Below are 26,018 nucleotides of genomic sequence, written 5' to 3'. Positions count from 1 at the left end.
TTGCCAGGCTGGGCAGAATCCTGAGCTCTGCGGAGTCTGATGTGAGCAAACGCTGGCTGATTTGAAGCGAGGCCTCTCCCTGAAGAAGGCCTGGGCCCAGATGCTCAAAGAGCAGAAAACCCCATTTGCTTTGCTGTGGATGGAGTCCGAAACGTGGCTCAGCACTTGGCCAGAGTTCCAGCTACCCCTCCCTATTTGGGGCTGGGCAGGATCCAGATCCCCTGCCCTTCCTGGAAAAGCGCAGGCCCCTCTTCATCCAACTGGCAAAGGCCTGGCTGCTTGCCTCCTGGGGAAGGGGTTTAGCCTCATGGCAACCTGTGCTCTGAGGGGCCAGCCCAGGGCTGGGGACTTCCGAGGTCTCCTGGAGTGAGGGGTGTGGGAAAGTAAGAGCTTCTCTACTTGGCTTCTCCACAGCCCCCGACAGGGCTAGGAATCAGGTTGGCACAGGCCAGCTGCCCTGTGAGTGGTCGTGTTGCACGTTACATTCCTTCTGTTTCCACTCCCTGGGCAGCACACACCTTTCCCCAACCTATCTGATCCCTCCCAACAAAGGATAGTAATAGATATGACTCTCATCTCAGGTTCAAAGTAGTCCCCCTCCCCCCTGCCCCCCCTCCATCCTTTTTTTTTCTAGGCACATGGCCTTGTCTGAAGAATGAGATCTCTCTCCCCAGGTCCTGTAGTGATGCATTTTCCAAAAACTTCTCAACAGAGGCTGACATTATTATAAGAAATTAAAAACTAAATGCAATTCGCATCCTTAGGAGATTCATCTTTTTGTCTGTATTTTTCCTCGCTTGTCCCTCAGTCTCTGCCAATTTAGAGTCACGGTGTCACGTGATTCCTTTTAAAATTGGGCTCTGGCTGCTGCTGCTGCTTTTCCTACCCACTGCCCATCTGCCTGCTCTAAAGGCAACCAAGTACTGGGAGGGAGAGTGGGGGCTGCCACAGAGAGCGCTCAAGTAACAACTGAAATATTTGACTGAACTTGGTCCTAACAGAGGCGATTTTATTACCCTACATGTCCTGGAAACCCTGTTGCCTCTGGTGTTAGAAGACTCCAGGCTCCGGCATTCTCAGATGGCCCTCTGTAGCTAGCCCTGGCATTTTCTGCAAGTGGCTGTGACATGAGTCATAGTGGGCCGTCTCCGGGGAGGCTGGCCATGGGGTGAGCACAGAGGGAAATCGCTGCATCTTCCCCTGCCTCGGAGGCGAGAGGCCAGGCTGGGGATGGCACTGGGCCCCCTGGGGCTTGTGGTGGGGACGAAGGGGTCAGCATCAGCAGGAAGGAGGATGAGCCCAGAGAGGACAGGCCAGGCCAGAGCAGGCCCCATCAGAAATGGTCCTAGTGTTGAGTGCTGGGCAGGGCCTGTAATATCAAAACCACCTATGGCCGTAGGTAAAGAAGCAATGAGGTCCAGATGCATAATTCTGTCCATTTGGGGAAGTCTTCTCTCTCATGCAAGGAGGGAGCCTCAGGCATACTCTTGCGGTGGTTTATTAATGTCACAAACGAAGCGTATTTTATTTTTATTTGAATTGGCCAATAAAAATGTTCTGTACAAGGTAAACACTTCATCATGAAATATTTAAAGTAAAAATAAATAAATTACTTCCATCCTACAGAAATCTCCAGCTGCCACATACAAATAGAGGACATCAGCTATAAATTAAATACGTTAAAATAAATAGTCTTAGGGTACTCTGATTGATAGGGTCAGTTTAAATCACCTGTTGAAACCATTATACCAAGCAAGGTATTATTAATTCCACTAGACTATGCCATTTCAGGAAACATTAGAACTCAACATTTGATTTTTAATTGTTTTTCTATAGAAAAGCTGCACATAAAAGAATAGAGAATTCATGCAATCATGCCAAATGATCCTCAAAACCCGTGTTGATGATACTCTGGATCGGATATTTGCCCTACGAAGTAAATATATAGTGCTCTGTCACTGAAAAGCCTACCTCGTCAAGATGAAATAAATGTGATGCCAGGAATAGTGAGAACCATCGTGTTTACAGGTGCCTCAAACATCAAGCTCTTACATTTACACAGAAATCACACGTATTAGAATGACTCACAAGGAAGACAGTCGAATGACCTGCTTCCTTCCTTGGAGGTCTTTAAAATGGGTTGGGACAATTTTATGTTGGTGTGGTTTTGCTTAAAAATGGGGATATAAACTTATGATCTTCCAAAGTCACTGTCAGACCAGGGGCTTAAGCGATTCTAAGAAGTAACGGCCTTCTTTTGCCTTTGAGGGAAGTTCCTTTTGTGCATCCTAGGCTGGGTGATTGGGTAGTGAGGGAGGGTGATATGATGTGTTTGTACCAGGTACTTGCAGAGGTCAATGTGTTCATTTTTATCCAGCGTTCTCCCTCTGTGCAGCGACCTTTGGCACCTGGGAAGGTCACCTTTAGTCGGCCTCAAAGGCGCTGTTGGTCGCTCCCACATACTCAGCCTTCTTCTTATGCCTCATCCACATTTTTCGGAGGATGCTGGGGATGCCGCAGGACACACTTCCTGTCAGTGGTAGGGAGGCTTCTGCTCCCTGGGGAAGGGTTGGGTACTCTTCAGTCATCTTCTTGAGATGCCTGGATCTAAAGAAAAGCCAGGGGTGTGGGGAGGGCAGTCACTTCCCTGAGCCAGACTTCTACGTTTTGCTCTGAAGAAGCATATGGTAGCCTGAGCTCTTATTTCACCTCTGCTCACACATCCTGTGGCCTGGAGGGAGGGTCACTGTTGGGCCCCATGGAGGAATGACACCCCCTGGGGGGATCCTCCAATAGGATGAGGGAAGGAGGTGGCCTTGGCCACGCTGGTTTATGGGCCTCAAGTTCTGCTCTTGTCCCAAGTTCCACTTGCCCACTCCTCCCATCTCCACACGAACGAGTTTGCTGAGTGGATTTCCCAGAGCATTGGCTATTGGGTTGAATTCTGCCCCCCAGGTACTGTGTGACGTCAGGCAAGTGACTTAACCTCAACCAGCCTCAGTGTCCTCATGTGCAAAGTGGGGATGATTTCATCTAACTCCTGGGGCTTTTGTGAGGAGGGAAATGAGAAAATAAAGCATCTGGCACATTGTAGGCCTCCCTAAATGTTCCTTTCTTCCTCACTTTCTCTCCTTACCTGAAAGAAATGGCCTTACTTGACAACAGCCAGGGCCCAGGAGCAAATTGCGATGAGAATGTCTGAGCTTAGAGAAAAGAATCCGTTTAGAACCTTTGCAGGGCAGCTATGTGGATTGGTAAGGTCGCCTCTGTTGCGTTGTAGTAATTTTTTACTGGTTGACTCCAGCAGCCACCAAAAGCCACTGTTGCCGAGAACAATTTGCTTCTAGTACTTATACAATCCAAACAATTGTCTTAGTTTTCAACACTTGGGTCCCAATATGTTGAGTGACTTGGTTTTTATAATTCTCCTTGGATGGCTTTCTCTCATCTAGAAGGGTTTTGAATTGGCCTGTTTCCCCTTGGACTCCCACAGCGTTCAAGGTGCGAACCACTGAGTTGATATTTTAGTCCATGGCCCCCCCCACATCAGCCTCTAACATGGTCCCGAGAACGTGCCTTTCCAACTTCTAAATTGTAAGTTTCTTGAAAAATGATAGCAATGGTTTATGCTAAGCTCTTTATACATTATCTCATTCAATTCTCACAATACCTCTCCAGAGGGATACATCCCCAGATTTTGTTTGCTTTTTTTTTTTTTTTTTTTAATAAACGAGGACATGGAGGTTTGAATAACTTGCCTGAAGTCACAGCAAGGCAGTGGCGTGCCAGGCAAACAGCAGCACTTGACTGCCACCTGCAGCATGGAGGACGGTGGTAGGGACACAAATGGACAAGGGGAACTGAGTTTAAGGCTCCTGCCCACCACCTTCTTAGTGTACCATTGAGGGCGGGGAGCGGGATGCTGGGGATTTCTCACTCCTGGGACTCTAGCTGCTGGCCCCTGGATCAGAGGTAACAGTAACATGGGGGTGATAAATTTGGTTTGAAACCTTTGACCTTATGTACTTTTTTACCTTTGGGCAAGGGCCATGAACCCAATTCAGGAGGCATTTCTGACCTCAGCCTGCCTAGGGGAGGCTCTGAATATGGCCTGTGATTACATTTATCTAATTAACCCCAGATCCTCCAAATGACAGTTCTCCAAGCCTAAAGATTGGCGTTAATGAAGTGGAAACCATCAAACACGCTTCAGCTTCATCCTAGAGAAACAGTTACCCAGGGTTATTGTCCTCATTAAGAGGACATTTGCAGCTGGCATGGATTTCGTGTCAGCATCTTGAGAGTCTGTCAACCAGGCCACCTGTTCCTCTTCTGCTGCAGGGCCCAGAGCAGGTGGGGCGCCCTGTAGGCAGCGGGCTGGGAGGCACGGCACTTACCCTCTTGTCAGAACAGCTCTGTTGTCAGAGCTGCTGGGAGCGGCCGCCTCCAGGACAGCGGTGGGGGCCTTCACTGAGATCCGGGCCACCGGAGGAATCTGGGTTGTGAGGAAGGGGAAGAGAATGTGAGGATGGAGCCATGGTCCCAACTCTGGCAAGACTGGAGCCACTGAAAGGGGAATGGCTACGCTGAACCACCACGAACCCAGGGCAGTAGTCCTTACACTTGGGTGGGCAACAGACTCCCCTGGAGGGCTTGTTAGCACCGTGCTGGGCCCACCCGGGTATCGGTCCAGTAGGTGTGATGTGGGCTTGAGCATTTGCATTTCTAACAAGTTCCTATGTGCTATTAGTCCCAGGACCCCAATTTGAGAAGAAACTTGAGAGAGAACAATTCAATTTTACCTGAGAACTTTGTTCTCAGACTCCCATTGCCTGTGTGCCCTTTGTTGTCAACTCTTGCAGGTTCTTGCTTTGAAGTACTGCCCAGATTCCTGCCATCCTCTCCATTTCCTCTGCTGCAGCCTTCAGGGCCAATCACCTTGGGGCCTCCTTGTTTCCAACCATACCCCAGACCCCTCCTGGATTTGCAGGGCCTCCCACGGCGGGGTAGACTGAGGCCAACTCTGCACCTGCTCTTCAAGGCTCTGCAGAGCTGACTCTACCTCATCTATGCAGCTCCGCCTTCTGTCACTCCCATGGGTGTCAGCAGGTCCAGTCCCAGCAGGGCCACTCCTGCCTTCCCCAACGCTCATGCCCAGCTCCTCATCTTCACTGGGCCTTTCCTTCCCTCTCTGGGCAGAGCCTCATCGCTGCCTGCCCTTCAAGCTCACTTCCTCCAGGAAGCCTCCCCTCTGGCTGGTGGCCCATGTTGATTTCTCTCGGTCCTTAGGCCCCCACAGCACTGCACACCACCGGTTCTATCTTTTTATGGTTCTCTACTTGTTTCATATGTTTGTCCAGTTTCCGAGTCTCCAGAAAGGTCGCATAGCATGTGGCAGGGCCTGGGACTTAAGCTTTTGGTGGCCCTACTCAGCTTTCCTAAAGGAGGTGGTGAGTGCTCAAGAAACATGTAGTGAAGTAGAAATTAACTGGGGGCCTAACCTGGGCTACGTCCAGAGTTTGCTCTGTCAATGGTCATACGCTGTGCTTTGTTCCTCCACCCCATGACCCACTGAAGGTGCAAGGTCACCGTATTCCTGGAATCGCTGAGAGATTCCAGGTTGAGGACACCATGATTCACCTCCCCCTTCTCTCCTGAGCCGGCCAGAGGTCGTGGGCAGAGTTACTGTGCCACCTTGTGGCCTCTAGGGAGCTCTCCCTCCCCATCATGCCAACAGCCCTGGAAACATATACCCACTGGCCTTCCCCACTGTCCTTAGTCCCATTTCAGTGTTGAATCCGGTTTAGCTGTGGGAGCTCTGAATTGCTCTCCAGTCTCTGATGAGCTTTGGGACCCCAGCCCCACTGTCTCAGGCCCAGAGGAAAGGGTCAAGCATGCTGCCTCTGTCCTCTGCATTATTATTGCCCCCCTTTTGTAACTGGGTCCCCAATCACCACCCTCTCCCATCCCAACCTGCTCTGGCCTCCCAGCTGCAGCTACTGTCAGAGCCCAGGCCCAGACCTGGGGGCCGGTGATCCAGGCTGTGAGCCCCCTCTTCCCTCTAGTGTCAGCCTTACCCTGGGCTTGGCTGAACCCAACTGTTCGAGCTGTCACAGCCTGACAGCCTCCCCCCTGTAGCAATGGCCCAGACGTCCTGGGACAGGGGGCTCCTGACAAAATGGCTTGTCCCATCCCTGCCCGTTGTGTGGTTTTCCTAGGACACGGATGGCTTAGATGAGATACTCAGGATAGATTTCCTCTCAGACCAGGAGCGAAGTTCTCACCTCTCCGTACAATTTGTCCATAAGGACAAGAGGCTGGGCCAGACAATCTGTCAGGTCTCTTGTCCTCAGATGGCACAGTCCACGAATCTTGAGGGCTGATACTCATTAAGCACAGGCTGCTCGAGCCAACCTCGCCTCCAGCCATGACCTCGCCCCCTACTGTGCTAACCAGAGGGTGCCCATGTTCATGCCCACAGGGAGATGCAGGAGACGTATTTTTTTCAGGGTGACTCTGAGCTAGACCTGGACATGCGCCACCCGATGGTCCCCCTTCATGACAGGACAAGCTGCCAGATTGTGGGAGGGCAGGCAACAGAGCGCTCTCAGCTCCCCCAGGTATGTCTCAGAAGGGCCACATCGTCTGAGGTCATGCCCTCCTGGGGCACCTCACATGCTCTGACAGGGCGAGGAGGAAACATAAAGTCCTGGCCATTTGGACCCAACTCGGGACAACCCAGGATGGGCAACACTTGCCCCAGAGCTCCCACTGGGAGGGGTCACGCCCGTGTGGCAGTGCCCAAGCCTGCCACCCTTCTCCTGTCACAGGTATTGGTCCCTTCTGCACATCGCGTCCCATCCTGAGATGACTGGTGTTCGGTGTTTTCACGAAGCTTGAGACCTCTTATATCTCTTTCCCCTGTAGCTGCTGCCCTTGGGAATTAGTCAGGCATTTCCATCTGGCAGGGGCCAGCATGAACATGCTTCTCTCCCTCCCTCCCCACCCATGTTTGAAATGTATGCTAGGTAACACCTTCTGTTTTCCTAAGAGCTGAATTTCTGGCAAGGAAGAACCCCCAGGCCTGCTTTTCTACAACCCTCTGAACTGGCCCAAAGGACACGGGTCTCTCATCTTAGCACAGAGAGGGCACAACAGGCACAGCCACCCAGGCTGAGAGACTCACCAAAGACTTTCCATAGGCTCGACTCCCACGCAGATTTGATGATTTGGGCTCAGCAGGCCCCACTGCAAAGGTGAATGAAAGACATGTCACCCAGTGCACTCTGTCCTGTCTCCCTTGGGTCTGCATCAATCATCAAAGTCAGGAATTTCTTCCTTTTTCAAAAAAATTATCTTTTACATATACTATTTTAAAATTATAGTTTACATTCATTATTATTCTGTATTAGTTTCAGATGTACAACACAGTGGTTAGAAAATCATTTACTTTACGGAGTGGTCCCCCCAAAGTTTCAAGTGGGCAACAGACTCCCCTGGAGGGCTTGTTAGCACCGTGCACAATATTATTATTATAGTTACCGCGGCACAATATTATTATTAATTTTTGAAATATTTTTTTAAATCTATTTTTATTGATTTCAGAGAGGAAGGGAGAGGGAGAGAGAGAGAGAGAGAGAAACATCAGAGATGAGAGAGAATCATTGATTAGCTGCCTCCTGCATGCCCCTCTACTGGGGAAAGAGCCCACAACCCGGGCATGTGCTCTGACTGGGAATCGAACCTGTGATCTTCTGGTTCATACATCGGCACTCAACCACTGAGGCACACCAGCTGGTTGCGGTGCAATATTATTTCCTATGCTATAATTCACATCCCTGTGACTATTCTGTAACTGCCAATTTGTTCCTCTTAATCTCTTCACCTTTTTGCACCCAGCCCAACTCCCCTCCCCTCTGACAGCTGTCCATCTGTACCTTGTTTCTATTTTTTTTGTTTATTTTGTTCTTTAGATTCCACATATAAGTGAAATCATATGGTGCTTGTCTTTATCTTATTTCACTTAGCAGACTACCCGCTAGGTCCATCCATGCTGTGGCAAAAGGTAAGATCTCCTTCTTTTTTATGACAAGCTGGGACTTTCTAAAGGCCTTGTACTGGACAGTAGGATCAGGCAGCAGGGCAACTGCTGAGAGGATCACCTGCACCCCTGGTGCTCTTCCAGGGGCAGGAGCTGAGCTCTAATAGATAGGTGCTCAGAGAATGTGCCCTCAGCCCCTCCTTCCTTCCTAAGGTGCCAGATCACAGAGGTTATCAGGAATTAAGTCTTTACGGCTCGGATCCCAGAACCATCATTTACCCTGCTGCTCCTGGACACCCCTCTGTGAAAATGAGCAGAGAAGTCCTGCCTGTGGTGGAACGATGGAGCTTCTCGGAGTCCCGAGACACTGGCTATCTGGGAGATATGTGAGAACCTGCTTGCTATGGCTTTATCCCCAAGGCCCCACCTACTTCTGAGTAATTACTACTCTGAAGCCTGCAGCTTTGGAGAATCCAGATGTTGAGCTGAAGGATCTCCTGAGGAGGGGAAGGGGGTTAAGGATGGAGTGGGAATTTGACTTTCAATAGCATTCTTCCCTGGGGCAGCTGATAAGCCCGATCCTATCACCCCACAGCATCTACAATAAAAGAGAAATATGCAAATTGACCATACCTCTGTGATGCCCACCAGTCAATCAGGAGTGCGTATGCAAATTAATACAACAAAGATGGCGGGCTAATTTGCATATGCAGGCGTGGAGTGGCCAGGTGGGGCGGGACACCTGCTATGAGGGGGAGAGTGGGAGGGGGGCAGAGGGAGTTACAAGAGTGGCGCTGCAGCCAGAAGCGAGGACTTGCAGGCTCCCAGGTGGCTGGGAGTGAAGCCAGGGGAAGGAAGGCCTATTATTGCATGAATCTTCATGCAACGGGCCTCTAGTATAGAAATAAAGCACCCCCTCCCTCAGGAAAACATCTCCATGCCAATTAAACAAAGTTACAAGGCTACCAAGATCAAAACTATGATGTTCAGTGCTCTGGCATAAGTAATGACAGCAGCTCATATTTTTGAGTATTTACTGTGTCAGTCCCTGTGTGGAATGTAAGACACATACACATTGTCTGATTTAATCCTCACGGCAACCCTGACAGGTAGGTGTCATCATAATCCCCACTTTCTAGATGAGCATGTTGAGGCTTTAGTAATACATAACAGTTTGGACGAAGCCGGTAAAGATGATATTGGGAATGGCAAACTGCCCTCTTTGATCTTGCAGGACCTGGGGACACCCTAACCCAGTCTGGGAGGAGTTTGCCAGGTGGACAGACACAGGGAGGGCAATCTGGATTGAGAAGAGTGTCAGCGAAGGTCCAGGGAAATAGTGTATAAGGGAGTAGTCACAGGATGACACAGCAGCTCAGGGTTGCTCTGTGTATGGACTGGCAGGGACAGGAGTGTCACAGGAGATGGACCTGGAGATGTCAGCAGAGGACACGTCCTGGAGGGCCTTGGGCATGGTATGGGTGGTTGCAGGTGGCAAGGACGCAGTGTTTAAAGTAGAGGAATGGTATCGGCAGATTTTGGCTTTGAAGGACCCTTCTGGTAGCCTCTTGGAGGGAGGGGGAACTGAAGGTCAGGGTTGGCTGTTACACACAAGGGATGATGAAGGGACACTGAGTCCAGGTAGCCTGAGGTAGGTTCCAAAAGGGAGAGATGAGCCATATCTAGGAGCTGACACTGTCAGTGTTCAGTGTGTGAAGTGGTGGGTGGAATGGGGGTGGGGAAGGAAAGGGGTGTTAGGGAAAACATCCCAGTGGCTTGCTGGAAGGATGCATAGTGGCCCCAGCTGAGAAAGGAAGAGAGGTTTGAACTAGGAAGATGAGTTCCGTTTGAAAAGGTTGATTCTGAGGTGCCTCAGGACAACTTGGTGGAGAGGTTCCACAGTTGACCAATTCTCCCAGGCTCAGGAGGTGGGGTGTCCCTCTCCAGACACCTGAGGCTCACCTGCTCAAGGCCTCATGGTGAGAGCATTTCTCAGCTGGGCCTCCGCCTTCAGAGTCCCCGCAATTTCCAAGATTCCTCAGGGAATCTTGCTCCCACGTGAGAAGGCTGCAGCATCCAGGAGCCTCCACTGTAGCTCAGAAAAGAAACAAGTCCCCAGATCTGAGATCCCTGGAGACTCACCTCCTCTGACAGATCTTAAGATGGTAGTTTACAGTCTTTGCCTGAGGCCAGTGCCAAGCCCTCCTGTGGAGAGCATTGGGTCTGGCTTTGGTTCAGAAACCCTCCCTCTCTCCCACCCCCTCTAGAATCTATCAGATTCGGGAGCTGAAGGTTGAATCAACGCCCAGCTCAATCTCTTTTTTTTTTTTTCCTTCTGAACCTGACTAGCACATTCCCTGCATGAGCTGAGTGTCACATGTTAGGCAGATTCTCTCCATTTCACAACTTACTGTTCTCCTCTTTCTGAATAAAACACTGTCTTGGGTTGTCCAAGCTTCCATAAGCTACTTAGAAAGGAAGGAAAGTGTCCCCTAATACGAGACAGTTGGGAAGACATTATTCTCCGGGGGAGGAGATCTGAGATTTAATCTCAGTTCTGTTGCTAATGAGAAGTGCGACCTTGGGTAGGTCACACAGTTTCCATGGTTTCATTTTCCTCTTCTGTAAGTTGGCAGGGGTGGGTGCAGTAGATCAGTGCTTCTCTACCTTCAGTGCGCATTAGAATCACCTGGGGGAGGGGGGTGTTGTTAAAACACAGATTGCTGGGCCCCGCCCCAGAACTTCTGATTCAATCTCTAGGGTGGGACCCAACGTTTGCATTTCTAGCAAGTTCCCAGATGATTCAGCTGTTCTGAGGATCCCACTTTGAGGATCATCCACTAAATCATCTCTAAATCCTTGCTAATCAATTTATTGTCCTCAGGCCAAAATACTCAGCATCATTAGAAACAAAATACGGGGCCTTACTCAGTCTTACGGAATTGGAATTTGCATAACAACAAGGTTCTCAGGTGATTCTTTTGCACAATAGAGAAACATGGCTCTAAATTCACTTTATGATTTTGTAGTGAAGATATTCTCTTTTTCTCTTTCTACACACATACTGCACCCACCCACCCACCCACCTATATATAGACACAGAGAAAAATTGATCTCCTCTTAATTTGCAAGGCAGATTGTGGTTTTCCGACTGCTTTCATTCTACAGACATATGTAGGTATGTAATCACTTCACTAGAGAATACAGATGCTTAATGCATTCCTATAGTAGAATCATAAAAAAAAAAAAAAAGATCAGGGTGTTAGATCAAAGAAGCCTTAGAGAAGATGGATAGGTGAAGGGACATAATTAAGTCTTATTTTAGTTCTTGTAACATACAAAATTATTGACACACGAAGGCTTTGAGAAAGACATCCCAGACAGTCCATTGTATCTTTTTGGAGTTAAACTATGAGTAACTGCAGGCTGTGGGCATAACAGAAATAACCTAAACCAGCAAGTAAAGGCAAAATACCATCACAGACCTCAGTGAGCTAGAGGAAGATGCCCATTTGACTGCTTGAGGTGGAAGCCATTTATAAACAGTGTGAAAGGTATGACTATACTGTTTCCAGCTTTCAAAACAAATTTGTCCCTGAATTTTTTTTATAGATTGTTGAAATAGCCTAAGTAATGTAAGATGGTGAGATCAAATGTAAGATGGTGAGATCTTAAGATGGTAGTTGACGAAGAGTCTATATAATGACACACACTCTGCCTATAAAATAAACAACACAGGCTTCTTCTGCTATGTGAGTCACGACTACACTGGTTTTCTCTCCCCAGAACATGAAGACTTTCATCTGAATCCAGCAGGGCTTCCTGTGGAGCACGATGGTAGATGAAAGCATCTTTGCTCACGACACACACCAGAGCGAGTTGTATAGGTGGAAGGGAGTGGTGTGGGGCTGCTGTAGATGGGGTCTGAGGGCAGGTGCACTCAGAGCGGGAAAGCATGTGTGGGGGGAAAGCATAGTCCCCACACCACAGGTGCTCTGCTCACCTGGTGTGACCGAGGACACCAGGGAGTACCACGATGCAGTCAGACAAACCACAAGCCAGGACGCAGACACTGCGGCTGCTGCTCTCAGTGAGTCATTGTTCCCCAGGGAGGTACCCGGAGCAGGGTCAGTGCACATACCCAGTCTGGCGGGAGTCTTGGCAGGGTGGGGTCCCTGCTGCCATGAGCTATGGAGTCGGCTGAACCTGGGGCCCTCGCAGCCTCGGTGGTCACTGCGGTGTGGCAGCAGCTCCAAGGGCCGGGAAGCGTACAGGTCCGACTCAATCACCACCTGCCGGGAGGAGGAAAGGCAGTCAGCGTGTTCCCCAAATCAGATCTAGGGATCCAGGGCACAGGCCAGGACCTCAGCTTTGCAGATGGACCTTGTGCCAACATGCACGTTTTGGAGCCATCCTTCCTCCATTGAATGCTAGGAACAGTGAGAAACCATGGGTAAACTGCCCAGAAGCAGCTGTTTATTGAACTTCAGAAGGTCCAGGGGTGCAGGAAAACAAGGGCTTCAGAGGTCTCTCACCAGCAGTCCCATCACAGAGTTAGGATCCTGGCCATCAGGCCAAAAATCAGGGCTGGTCCCCTGCACCCTGGCCTGACAACAGGACAGGTTATTTGAAAGGAGGCTAGCCCTGAAAATTGTGATTTTATGGTCTTTGCAGCTAAGTGGATGCCCTGTGAGGACAGAAGACTTAGGGAAAAGACTTGGGACCCAACTGACTTCCAGATTTTTAAATGTTTTATTAAAAATATATTTATTGACTTCAGAGAGGAAGGGAGAGGGAGAGAGAGAAAAAAAAAATGATGAAAGAATCATTGATCAGCTGCCTCCTGCACACCCCTCACTGGGGATCGAGCCCGTAACCCAGGCCTGTACACTGACCAGGAATTGAAACGTGACTTCCTGTTTCATAGGTCAATGCTCAACCACTAAGCCACGCTGGCCAGGCCAACCCCCAGTTCTGACACTTTGTGGTCATGTGGAAAGGGGATATCCCTGTTTGCCTTGCTGTATTGCGGCAGAGTAAGTGCCTGTCACTAGTAGAAATTTTAATAGCATAGATTGCTTTTTTAGTTCATGTCACTTACAGGGGTGGGCAAAAGTAGGTGTTCAATGTGGAACACTACAAATTAATAAATAATAATATAAGAATAAACTCTGCTTTTCACACACTCACAACTGTAAACCTACTTTTGCCCATGCCTGTATCTATCTACAGTGTCTGAGAACAGTTCATGTCTCCCACAGAGGAAAATAAGGGCAGCTGACACTCTTTGCCTCAGTTTACCACAGATAGTCCTTTGCTTAGGAAATTAACATATCCCAAATTTGATCTTATCTAGGGTAGGAAATGAACTCTGTTCGGGCCCATTTTAGGACCCAGACTTATTCATTCTGTGCCTCTGGAGAAAGCTGATCATTCAGGAGCACCGACTAGTAGGATCAGTCCTCTTTCTGCTCTGGGCACTGCAGAAGGCGGTGCTTCTGTTTCAGCAAGCCTTCCGTGCAGGCTGGGAGCAGCACCCTGCACTGGACGCCAGCACCCTGGGGCTGTGAGGCTCAGCAGTGGGTGGTCCGGCACTCAGCACCCTGCATGTACATCCCCTCTGCTCTCCTCCTTCTCTTCCTTCTAGCATTGTGCTCTGCCATGGTGTTGCCCAGAATACTAGACTTTCCTGGCGTAATGCTAGCCCCAGCCCCCTGGACACATGGACTGTTGGACCTAAGGGCCCTCCCCCCAGAATATGAATCTCCGGGTTGAATAGAAAAGACCCGAGTCTCATTGTCTGACACTTGTAGGGCTCTCTGCTGTTGGCCTCCCATTTTATTTTCGTTCTTTTGGCGCTCATCTCAGGAAGGAGAAGTGAGGACTGGTGTGTTTTCAGAGCCACTTTACAGATGGAGAAGGTAAGGCAGGATGTGAACGCCTGAGGAGTCCATGGGGGAGACCCAGCATTTCCTCCTCCGAAAAGGGGGAGCAAATGTTTCCTGTCGGGAACAAGAACCGCCACCTCCGCAATCCCTTCCCTGCACCGTGGGCTGGGGAAGAGGTTGGGGAGGGAGAGAGCAGGGAGGCATAGCGGCTCAGCCCGTCACTAGATGTAGGAGGTTTCCTGGGGGTGGAGATGAGGCCGGTTCCTTCCCAGGTTATGACTTAGGGCCCAGTGCCTCTCCAGGGTATCTTCTCCAATTCCTCTGAAAGGATGAAGGAAAGGACAGAGGAGAGGGGCCCCGCTCAGAGCATTTCCCTCATGTAGCTGGCCTTGTACTTGGTTCTCATTTCCCACAATAACAGAGGCTCTGAGAGGGCTCCAGGGCTGTGTGAGGCCCACACCAGGGAATGGACAGCTGAACGGATGGCTGTGTCCTCCTGACAGCCTGGTTTATTTTCTGGTCTGTAGGACACAGTCTGGGCTTTCTGCTGCTGCTACAGGTGGTGGTCTTAGAACACACTGCTCTGAGAGTGGGCTCTTTAGCACCCTGAGTACACAGGTAGACAGGGAACTGGCAGCAGGGGGTGGGATGTAATAACAGGGAGTTAGAAAGACAGGTGAGACTTAGGTAAGAGAGAATCATCATGATTTGGGGCTAATGGAATCCATAGCAATGTGCCTTCCCTAATTTTACACATAGGGAAACTGCCGTCAAGAGAGGCATGTGCCTTCAAGGTCACGGATCTGTAAGGGGCAGAGTCAGGACAAGAACTATAGTTTTATGACTCCTGAGTGCTCTTTGTCAGATCCACAGAAGTACCTCCATCCAGATAAGAATTTTCCAGTGCAATTGACTGCTCAGTGCATTTTGGAAAATCAGCAGATCACCAGACAAATCCCTCCTCCGCAAGGTTAAAATCTGGGGAGAATGTGACATTTGCAATCTCATTTCTCCATCTTTCCTGGATGGTGCCCAAATGCTTATTATGAAGGGGCTGTGAATCACAGAGACAGGGCCTCCGTTGTACGGGGACTCCTAACTGACCCACACCTCCGTGTAAATTCATTCCTTTGAGCTACTCTGATGTTGGTGGCATCAGGTTGATCAGGATGTCAATAAAATTGCCTAAGAATCCAAGAGGGGCAGGGAAAAGACCAGAGACATAGTCTAGAGAAGGAACAATATGTGGCTGTGCCCTGGGTTCAGGAAAAAAAAAAAAAAGGAACTTCAGAGGAGTCCAGAGAGAGGAGAAACTGTCACACCAAGGATGGTTTAGAAAGGAAAGATATATTTGTAAAGGAAGGAACCTGACATCCACATGGTAGCCAAAGGCGGGAGAATAGACACAAATAAAACTTCAGGACAAAGAAAGTCATAAACATTGGTACATTAGAGCAGTGGCAAGATATGAATCATTTTCTCGGGAACTCAAAGGGAAGAAGAGGGCCAACTGGGTGAGGAAACGAGATCAGAGCCAATTCTTTCTTCTTTGGGCCTCTCTCTCCCCATCTCTGGTGGATTAAGAGACCTTTCCTGTCTTTTCTAATTTGAGTGTTCTGTACAGCTGGGGCTGAGTTTTATAAGCAAAGGATGAGTCAGGCTGTGAGTGGAAATCAGGAATTCAGAAGAGAGCTCAAAGGTTAGAAGGCATTAGGAGGCTGTCTCACCTGGAGGAAGACTAAATATTTGAAGACAGGACCCTAGCTTCTGATTTTATTTTTTAAATCAAAAGCAATTTTTATATGTATTCATATACTTGAGTCATTCTTTTTTCTCTGAGTAAAAGTATTTTAGAGAGGGGGAGTCAGAAACCATAAACATAGTAGTCTTTCTAAAAAATTTCCACTCCCAGGAAACCTGAGAACGCGGTCTACAGTGCCTGGCTGAAGTCAGCTGGCTATTCCAAGAGGCTGTGCCCATGTTTTGTTGGCTTTGTGTATCTCATGTCCATGTGGCTTCACCTTCACAACTGAGAATTGTCTCCTTTGTTTAGGTTCTCAGTCCCCTGAGAACTTCCTTCCCTAGAGCCCTAGAAAGTACAGTGATTTATTTCCATTTTAAAAGTTTTTGTAACCAGTGTTCTGTCCTTATAAAGCCAGTTGATATTGGTATAAGGAGTGATTCAGACAGGAACATTGTTTAAGGTTAGAAATCCAAGAACTTGGTTGAAAACGAAATATTCCTAATTCCCAAGGGATCGTTCTTGAGTTATGAATGATTTGTGGTTCTCTCAAATCCAAGGTAATGCCAAACTCAAGGCCTTGATGGAAACGTCCGTTGTGAAACTTTTCTTAAACTCTGAATCACCTACAAACAACTGCTTCCCTTTCTATCCTTGGGTACACCCAGTAATTCTTAAAAGGCAGGAGCATTTTTCTACTAGTGTATGGGCTTAAGTTTTCAGGGCCCACGACAACAAGGAAATTTTCCATCCATTGAAATCCCCTTTCTTTCTTACTATATAAAACATTTGCAAAAGTTATTTTAAGAAGATATGCAACTGACAGAAAAAAATGGGCAAAAGACATGTGTAAGGAGCTTGGAGGTAAAAAAAATCTATAAAAAGATGAATGGTATTAAAGAAATGCAAATTAAAACAATAAGATATTTTCACCTATTAGACTGTCAAAGATTAACAACATTGATACCATACAGTATTGGCTCAGGTGTTCTGGTAAAGGTACTTTTAAAACATAGTTGCTTAGAATTTGGCAATGACTATATACTTTTTTTCAATGCTCATATACTTTGATCACTTTCTTTTTTAAAAATACATTTTTGTTGATTTCGGAGAGGAAGGAAGAGGGAGAGAGAGATAGAAACATCAATGATGAGAGAGAATCATTGATTGGCTGCTTCCTGCACGTGCCCTACTGGGGATTGAGCCAGCAACCTGAGCATGTGCCCTTCACCGGAATCGCACCTGGGAACCTTCGGTTCGCAGGCCCATTTTCTATCCACTGAGCCAAACCAGGTAGGGATTTTTTTTTTCTATTGAGACATAATTGATATATAAATTGTGTAAGTTTAAGGAGCACATGTGTTGATTTGATAACCCAGAATTTAACATCTATGAATATATCCTTAAAACATTTGTACAAGAATATAAAAAAATATATTCTAGATAGTTAGAAATGGATAGAACTAGAATTTAAGCCCAGGCAGTTTGACTCTTAAGTCTACAGACCTAACTACTGTGTTCCACAGTTCCTCAGGATTTATTAATACTACTATATTTTCTAGCCTCATAATGTTTCAATTTTTTAAAATTGATTTTAGAAAGAGAGCAAGGGAGAGAGAGAAACATTGATCAATTGACTCCCACTGGGGATCAAACCTGTCACCTGGGTACATGCCCTGACCAAGAATTGAACCTGCCACTTTTTGGTGTACCAGACAATACTCCAATCAACTGAGCCACACCTGCTAGGGCATAATGTTTCAAATTTTATAATGGGCACATACTGCTCTGGATATTTAAAAAATAATAAATGTACATTGAAACGGCGACTAAATCCCATCTCATTCCAAAGACACTTAATTATTTTTTTAATGGAGAATAAGTTTTTAAAAATTGAAATACTTAGAAAATCAAAATGCTGTTCTATGAAAAATTGTGATAGAAATAGAAATTCCAGTATAACCAAGAGGAAACAATTAGGAGTTAAAACAAATCTTTTAAATTAAAGTACAAAGAGGTATTGACAACTTTCATATAAAGAAATCTGTAAATAAAATGAGAAATTTACAGCACCAGTACTCTCTAAAGACATGTAAACTAATTACTGGTATAAGGTAATGCATATGCTTCCTAAAGTAGCAAAAGGTAATACAGAAAACTAATGTCAATGTTGGGGAGGCTGGAGGTAAATGACAAAGCATGGCTGCAAGCCTGGCAACTGTTCACAATTCCTGGTCATATGTGTCAAAACTGTAAGCAGGAACCATTTTTAAAAAATCACTATTATTTCTCCCCATGTAGCTCAGTGTCTCTTACACATATTAGGAATGCAAATATTTGATGGATAGATGGATGAGTGAGTAGATGGATAGAGAGATGAAACTATTCTTATCCTTTTACTTGTTAATTCTACTTTGAGGCCTATGCACCAAAGAATTAATCCAAAAAGTAGTATTTTGTATAAATAAACTCATTTCACTGCTATTTATAACAGTGGGGGAAAAAATGGAACATTACAAATGCCAATAATAGGAGAATACTTAGGTTAGGGTGCTATACCCACGTCATGAATTCCGTTTAAATAAAAAAAAAACAAAAACAAAACCCCACAGTAGATACAAAATGAGATTTGCTCTCTGTGTCTGGGAAAAATGCCAGAATTGAGGGGTCCAATTCAGAGCTGTGTTCTGTCTGGTTGACATTTGTCAATTATTTTGGTTAAGTGGAGGTGGAAGAATGCAGCAACAACAACATGGGCTACAGGAAACCTTCCTGGTTATATGGAGAGCAGGAGAGAGAGAGAGTGAAGAAGCTAGACAATGCTTTTTAAATAAACGTCAATGAAGAGATCAAAACTGAAGTTTCCTTACATTCTTGGTCAAGAGGTGTTGAGAGCTTTTGACTCTTCTTCTGGCTGGACTGGACACTGTGAAGAGAGATAAAGGAATGGTTTCAGAGAACACCCGTGAGGCTGACATAGCTACAGTAACAAAACTGAGAGGGTTTGCACCTGGAGTGAGGGAGGGGCCGAGGACGGGGACTGGGACGAAGGGGCAGGCACAACTGCAATTTTAGATGTTACTTGGTTGAGTGCACCGACCTACACAGCAGCATTATTCACAATAGCCAAAAGGTGGACACAACCCAAACGTCCGTCACCAGATACGAGTAAACTTCATTTACTGGTTTAATAAGACGTAGTCTATACAGTCAGTGGAATATTATTCCTCCTCAAGAAAAAATCGAATTCTGATACGTGCTGCAACATAGATGAAACTTGAAGACATGACGCTGAGTGAAATAAGCCAGACACAAAAGGACAAAAGCTGTATGAGTCCACTATATGAGATACCTAGAATAATCAAATTTATAAATATAGAAAGTAGTATAGAGGTTACCAGGGGCTGGGAAAGAAGAAATAGAGAGTTATTAAGGCAGCAATTTTCAACTGGTGTGCCACAAGAATTTTTAAAACATGCGATACATGATTATTTAGTCAGGAGCACTGACCTCTTTTCCCTTAGATTGTTAAGTGAAAAAATGACAACAACAGTCATCTGGTGTGAACGCCCCCCTTTTTGTCTTATTGAATTTATTGGGGTGACACTGGTTAACAAAAGACACAGGTTCCAGGTGCACAATTCCACAACATATCATCTGTACACTGTATTGTGTGTTCACCATCCCATTTATCCCCTTTCTACTTCCCCCTACCCTCTGTCCTCCTGGCAATCACCACATTGTTGTCTGTGTCCATGAGTTTTTTCTTCCTTTTTAAAAAATTTTTTCGAAGCTTATTCTTTTTTTTTTCCTCAATCCCTCCACCCTCCATGAATGCCCTGTCTTGAACCATAAATATATAGGCCATATAATAGAGTTGCATCTTATTGGTCCCATTGCATAATAAGGTTGCATCTGATTGGTTAATTCTTGGTACCAGAAATCCTTATATACAAACTAGAGGCCCAATGCATGAAATGTGTGCAAGGGGCTCGGCCCTCACAGCCCCGGCTTCATCCAGAAGGTCGTCCAGAAGGTTGTTCTGCTGTTCGGTCTAATTAGCATATTAGCTCTTTATTATATAAGATTTAGGCACCAGATTCTTTAAAAAGTCACCTTGGAGCAAAAAGGGTAGGTAATTACTATTATTATTAATTATTATTTTTGTATATCATTCAAAACTATACCTATTTTTTGTCATATTGGCAAAAATGTATTTTTTTGGAGCGCCACAGAATTTTAGTAATTAGTTTATGTGTGCCGTGAGAAGAAAAAGGTTGAAAATCACTGGTTTAACGGGTACAGAGTTTGTTAGGAATGATGACAAAGTTCTGGAAATGGAGAGTGGTGATAGTTACACTCCAATCTTAATTTTCTAATTGCTACAGAACTGTATACTTAAAAATGGTTAAATGGTAAGTTACATATTGTGTATATTTTGCCACACACATAAAAAGCTTTAAAAAATCAATTAACCATAAAAAAATTAGTTGGTTGAGAAAAGGTGTGCCTTTTGTTGAAAATGGAGACACCCAGGCATCTCTTTTCCACATTACTTCTAGAGTGATTTATTTGGAACCGAAATCCCACCCTGTCACGCCCTGCCTACACCTGAAATGACCTCTTGCCGCCTGTCAGGTAAGTGATCAGAGGAGTGCTGTGCAGCCATGACACCCACCACCCAGCGTGCAGTCAGCAGCCAGGGCTCCCCACTCCTTTCACTTGGGTGCGAATCTGAACTTGACCACTTGCTAGTTACGAGATTTGAGCAAATTACTCATCCTCTCTAAGCCCTCACGTTCCTCATCTGTAAGTTAGGGGTAATAACACCTACCTCAGAGGGCTGCGGTAAAGATTAAACGAACTAATTTGTACTAGTATGAAGCCTTTGGCCTACCACCTGTCAAAGAGTAAGTTCCCAGGAATTAATAGTGATTATTATGATTTTCCTCTTTCTCTGTAAGATGAGGGTTGGTGGGAGGAATAGGTGATGACTTGTAGAGACTATAGCATTCCATTAGAGTGTCTTTCTGGAGTTTTCTCCATTTCCTCTCCCCTCACTAACTAACCCTTCCCCATCATTGTTTATCTCCAAGTAGGTTATTTTGAACGCTGTGGTACTATTTACATCAGAATTAAACCCAGTCTAGTGTGCCTCAGGAAATAGCTGCTGGTATAACTTCTTGGTAAAACCACAGTTTTTATCTTTTGTATTTACTGTGAATTGTGGCTATGAAACCTTTCCCTGAAAGGTCTTTCTTTCTCTAGAAAGTAAAAAGACATACTTGTCCTTAGTTACAGACTTGTTTTATGTCCAGTGCCTTTAAACTATTTAAAACACTCCATAATATTTGCTGTGGCCATAAAATACTTAAGTGCCTTTAAAATACTTTAAGAAACTCCATAACATTTTTGTGAGGTATTAAGATGGCTCAGCTAAAAAAAAAAAAAAAAAAATCACTATTAGGTTGAACCCAATACATGTGTGTTGGAAAGAGGGCTATAATACAACAATAATAAATGTAACAATAGCTCTGGCCAGTTTGGGTCGGTGGATAGAGCATCAGCCTACAGACTAAAGAGTCCGGGGTTCGATACCGGTCAAGGGCACATGCCTGGGTTGCGGGCTTGATCTCCAGTAGGGGACGTGCAGGAGGCAGCCAATTGGTGGTTCTCTCACATCATTGATGTTTCTCTCTCCCTCTCTCTTCCTCTCTGAAATCAGTAATATATTTTAAAAAATAAATGTGGTAATAACTCCCCATGAAGTTTTACTAGGTGGATGGCTTATTTGCCATATCTCATTCACACCTCCCAGCAACTCTGTGAGGCAGGTGCTCTTCATTTTTAAAAAAAGTATTTATTGATTTGAGAGAGAGAGAGAGAGATCAATTTTATTGTTTCACTTATTTATGCATACATTGGTTGAGTCTTGTATGTGCCCTGACCAGGGATTGAACCCACAACCTTGGCATATTGGGACAATGCTGTAACCAACTGCGCTACCCGACAAGGGCATAGATACTCTCCATTTTATAGATGGGGATACTGAAGGTTGTGGTCACATAGTCGATGGTGGAACAAGGCCTATGCTCTTAACCACTAGGCAGCACTGCCCATGTGGCTGAACTTGTGCTCTGAAAATGTTTTGGTCTTTGCCCATTGAATAAGCAGGGCTAAACACTAGCATTTTGGGAAAGGGCATATCAGGGAAGGCTATAACCCTTGTTAGATGAAATCAAACCAACCTATATTTTTGCACTGTCTTCTCTCTCTGAGGGCCCTCTGCCTGATGGCTTTAGAGAAGCAAGATGCAAACCAAGAAGAAGGAAGAGGCAGACTTCTCCCATTTCTGGTCTAATATAAACTACAAACACTCCTTTTCTAGACAACGACTTCCTAAGCAGTGAAATGTGCATGAATACCAACGAATACTTGGTTTAACATCATGAGATGGCCGTGAATAAAAATGGCAAGAAAGGAATATGGGATTAAATATTTATCTTTGACCTAACATATTCATTGTTGTAAGTATGGAATAAAAATGGAAATCACGTTGTAAGTGATGTATTTAATGGTGCTCACTATATGCCAGGGGCTGTTCTAGATGCTTTATATAATTTCTCTTTATCTCATACCCCCCTCCCCATCATAACCCTGGGAGGTGAGTTCTAGTTCTCCCTTTTACAAAAGTGAAAACGCAGGCCCAGAGAGGTTAAGTAGCCTGCCCTAGGTCACACAGTGCAGAAGAGGTGGCAGTTTTTGACCACTATGCTAAGCACATGAAGCCAAAGGTCCTGTTTTGAATAATTTTATTCATGGGAAGTATGATATTGCTCCTGAACTGCATAATCATTTTTAATTAAAAAGAGCCATATGGCTTTGATTTTTTTTCTCCTTTAAACATTTTTAAATGAAAAAAAAAAAGACAGAAAATAGACATACTAACATTTCCTTCCAATTTGTTTCCTTCTCATATAAAAGTAATAAAAAGTTAGAGGGCAAGTTTAGGTCCCCTCTGTCTTCCCTCCCTCCCTAGGGATACTAACATCACCAATTTTATCCGTATCTTTCCAGCCTATGTTTTCACACTTTTTTCATATGTACCCATAAACAATATATGGTATTGTTTTATATTTCAAACTTAATCCTTGTTATCATACATATATACATCTTCAGCCTGTTTTTTTTTTTTTCACTCAACATGATATTTCAAGACCTATGTCCATACACACAGATTTAGTTCATCGCTGTTGACGACTGTGGAGTATTCCATAGTGTGATGACACCACATTTTACCCCTTCCCCTCTTCTAGGACACTTAGGTTCTTTTCAGTTTCGCTGTCATAGCATCAGTGCCACCGTGAGCATCTGGTCTGAGAGAGCAGTGGAACAGCTGGGTCAGAGGGTCCTGACCACCTTGCCTCTCCAAGTACCTTTCAGAGTCTCCAGAGAGAGAGTTCCAACTCCTGCAATGTGGACTGACTCCTAGCTCCTTTTCTCTCTGGCATTTTGGCAATAGATGTCTAAAGCTTCATTTACGTTCTGCTGGCTGTCTGTGGCCAGGCTGAGCTTCTCCTCCATACCCCACCCCCTCCAGCAAGGGCCCAGGGAAGCAGAAAGGAATTGTTTGAACAGGGGTCACAACACCAGCAAACACCCAGCCCGCTTCATTCAAGTCTGACAATGAGACCAGGGCTCAGCCGGAGTCCCGGACTCTCCCAGCACGTCAGAGGCTGCAGGGACAGAGCAGGGGCCACAGGACAGAGGACAGAGCTTTGGAGGGGGCAGGGGAACTGTTCAGTCAACAGACACCTGCCCTCGTCTGAGCTCTTGCTTGAAGCCCCTCCCTCGACTTGACACCATTGGCCTTGGAGGACGAGGGCTGACAAAGTCACACTTCTTGGTGGCGGTAGTTCCAGGTTAAGTTTGAGAGCGTGGCCCTGGGGTCCGGATAGAGGCCAGCCAGGGTTAGGGAATTATTTGACCACTTCCTTGGACTTTGGGTCACGGAGGGGAGTATTTCTCCTCATATCTCACTGCACAGTTAGAAATCAGATTTGGGAGGCAGCTGGTTCTCATTCCAGGACCCACTTGCTCACTGGAGAAGATGAAAGAATCTACCTAGCTGCTCAGGGAATGTTGTTTTCACCTCTGTTTCCTCCCACAATGGCTTGCTGTCGCTTTCATTGGGCTTGGTGGGTTGCAGTATTAAGTGAAACAGGAATATTTAACTGCCCTTCTTCCCCCCTCCATGGATTGTTTCTCCACGACTGATGTTTTTATCTAGGTGCCTCCTTTTCAGAAACAACAACAACGAATATCATCAAAACCGAGTAGCGGTCAGAGCTCAGAGACCTGAGGGGGAACCTTAGTAAAACAGCACGTGATGGCCCCCACCCTCCAGCAAAAGGTGCCTCATGAAGGGAACAGTCAAGGACAATTTCACTTACCCTTGGAAGGAATCACAGTGGTGAAAACTTCTATATTTTCGTCACTGCAGCTATAAATCTGATGCATCCTGTCAGCCTTCTCTCCCCTAACGTGCCTGGGAACCGGAGGCCTCTCTGTGAGCCCCTAGTTGCAAGGTTTCCTAATCCAGTCTGGCTCGGGGATCATTGTGCAGGTCCACAAAAGACAGGCTGGTGCTGTGAGCTCATCTCGTTTCAGTCTTCACTGCAACATTTTCTAATCCCATCTGTCTTTTTTTTTTTTTTTTTTTTTATGAATCCTATTATTGCAAACCTTTGATTGAGCGTGGAGGCTTCAGTCCCCTCCCCGCCAGGATGTATTTAACATTTTTATTTTGCCGTGTCTGCCGCAGTGAATTTGGAAGTCTTTTGTGAAGTGATGAAGTGAAATCGCCTACTCGGTTAGCGCCAAGCTTGGCTGGAGAATTTCACCGAAAAGGAAACGTGATCGTCGGTAACAGCAATTCTCCTTTTCCTTTCACTTTTTTTTCTTTTCGCTCCAGAAGAACTGGATATTCAATAACTTATCACGTATTGATTTGGCTTCCTTCAAAATTTCTATTTTAAGCGAAAGGACTGTTTCTCCACAGCATTTTCGCCTCCCACCAGTGCACAAGAGGGCTGACATTTCTAGAGAGCCTTGTGCTTAGCATCTCCTGGTACAACTTTTCAGGTGCTTGCAGGATGTGGGATAAGCAGTGTTCCCACACTCAAGGTGCCCAGCTACAGGATGGCTATATTTTACCCTGTATATTGCATATATCATACACAAAAATAAGGTTGAAACATGTGTGTGTTATGTCCCAACACACTGTCTTTCATGACACCAGTACAGATTTACTTCTTCATATTGATAATGATAATGATATAATATTAACAAAAAGAGTTGGCATTTGTGAAATGCTTCCTAAGGGCTAGGAAGCCTGATATATATAATCTCATTTAGTGTCTACAACTACCCAATAAGACTATTTTTGCCACCTTATAGGTGAGAAAAATAAGACATGAAGAAATTGAGTAATTTGCCCAAGATTAAAATACCTAGTTTAGCCAGGCCATTGTGGCTCAACAGTTGAGCATTGACCTATGCAGGGACAGAGCAGGGGCCATAGGACAGAGGACAGAGCTTTGGAGGGGTCAGGGGAACTGTTGCACCAGGAGGTCATGGTTCGATTCCTAGTTAGGGTATATGCCCAGGTTCTGGGCTTGATTCCCAAAACCACTGAGCACACCGGCCAGGCTAGCAGCAATTTTAAAAAAAGTAGTCTGGGGTTTGGTTAACCACACACTTCATAAGAGGCAATATTATTTAAAGGGCAGGGACTAAAATACACAAATATGGTTTCAAGGACCTGGTATTAAATAAAATTAAGACCCCTTTGGGGTACTCAGAAGCCAATCAGTTATCTGGATTAATCTCAAAGGGTCCAGGCTGGATTAGGCTTTTTCTAAGAAAGCCAAAATTTAATCAAATAGAGCATATTGTACTATGTTTAATGAATAAGCTTGAAACACATAACTAAATGTGTTAAAGTGAGGAAACACACCCAGAAAAAAACAATTCCTAAGTCATTTTTTACCTGTTTGAAATATATTTTAAATAATAAAAATAACACATACTTATTATAACAAATTCAAAAATTGTAGATGGGTATGTAGAAAAAGTGATATATACTTCCCCAATTCTAGTCTCACTTCCTAAAAGCAATCATTGCTTACAGATTTGTGGGTGTATTGTGCATTTCCAGATTTTTTCATATATATGAATGTATACAATTTTAAAAAATAGAAATAGAGTCACACTACACATACACACATACACGCATCCATGCACACACTCATGTGTGAATATATAGAGTTCCCAATCTTTAAATAGA

General features: G+C 45.5%; 1 protein-coding gene and 1 long non-coding RNA gene across 2 annotated transcripts; one reads left to right on the top strand and one right to left on the bottom strand.

Annotated features, from left to right (window-relative positions):
* Window positions 1-1,547: 1,547 nt before the first annotated feature.
* VXN (vexin) lies at window positions 1,548-24,190 on the bottom strand. The gene is made up of 6 exons (XM_008150372.3): window positions 24,124-24,190; window positions 18,541-18,596; window positions 12,183-12,333; window positions 7,187-7,248; window positions 4,398-4,495; window positions 1,548-2,607 (listed from the first exon to the last, which is right to left on the bottom strand). The coding sequence occupies exons 1-6, from the start codon at window positions 24,188-24,190 to the stop codon at window positions 2,424-2,426; spliced, it is 618 nt and encodes a 205-aa protein (XP_008148594.2). The 3' UTR covers window positions 1,548-2,423.
* Window positions 12,062-22,154, top strand: LOC114234703 (uncharacterized). The gene is made up of 3 exons (XR_008554635.1): window positions 12,062-12,131; window positions 20,233-20,308; window positions 21,950-22,154. It is a non-coding gene; the product is annotated as an uncharacterized LOC114234703 (long non-coding RNA).
* Window positions 24,191-26,018: the final 1,828 nt, after the last annotated feature.

This window comes from Eptesicus fuscus, chromosome 19 (assembly GCF_027574615.1).
Source record: "Eptesicus fuscus isolate TK198812 chromosome 19, DD_ASM_mEF_20220401, whole genome shotgun sequence".
NCBI classification, from domain to species: domain Eukaryota; kingdom Metazoa; phylum Chordata; class Mammalia; order Chiroptera; family Vespertilionidae; genus Eptesicus; species Eptesicus fuscus.
This window is presented reverse-complemented; position numbering and strand designations above follow the sequence as displayed.

Excerpts from the sequence above, each read along its gene's own strand:
- VXN (XM_008150372.3), bottom strand. The coding sequence starts at position 24,190 with ATGCATCAGATTTATAGCTGCAGTGACGAAAATATAGAAGTTTTCACC. Across the intron at positions 12,334-18,540 it reads AACACCTCTTGACCAAGAAT|GTGGTGATTGAGTCGGACCT; the intron begins GTAAGGAAACTT and ends TCCTCCCGGCAG. Across the intron at positions 7,249-12,182 it reads CAAGACTCCCGCCAGACTGG|TGGGGCCTGCTGAGCCCAAA; the intron begins GTATGTGCACTG and ends TCACCTTTGCAG.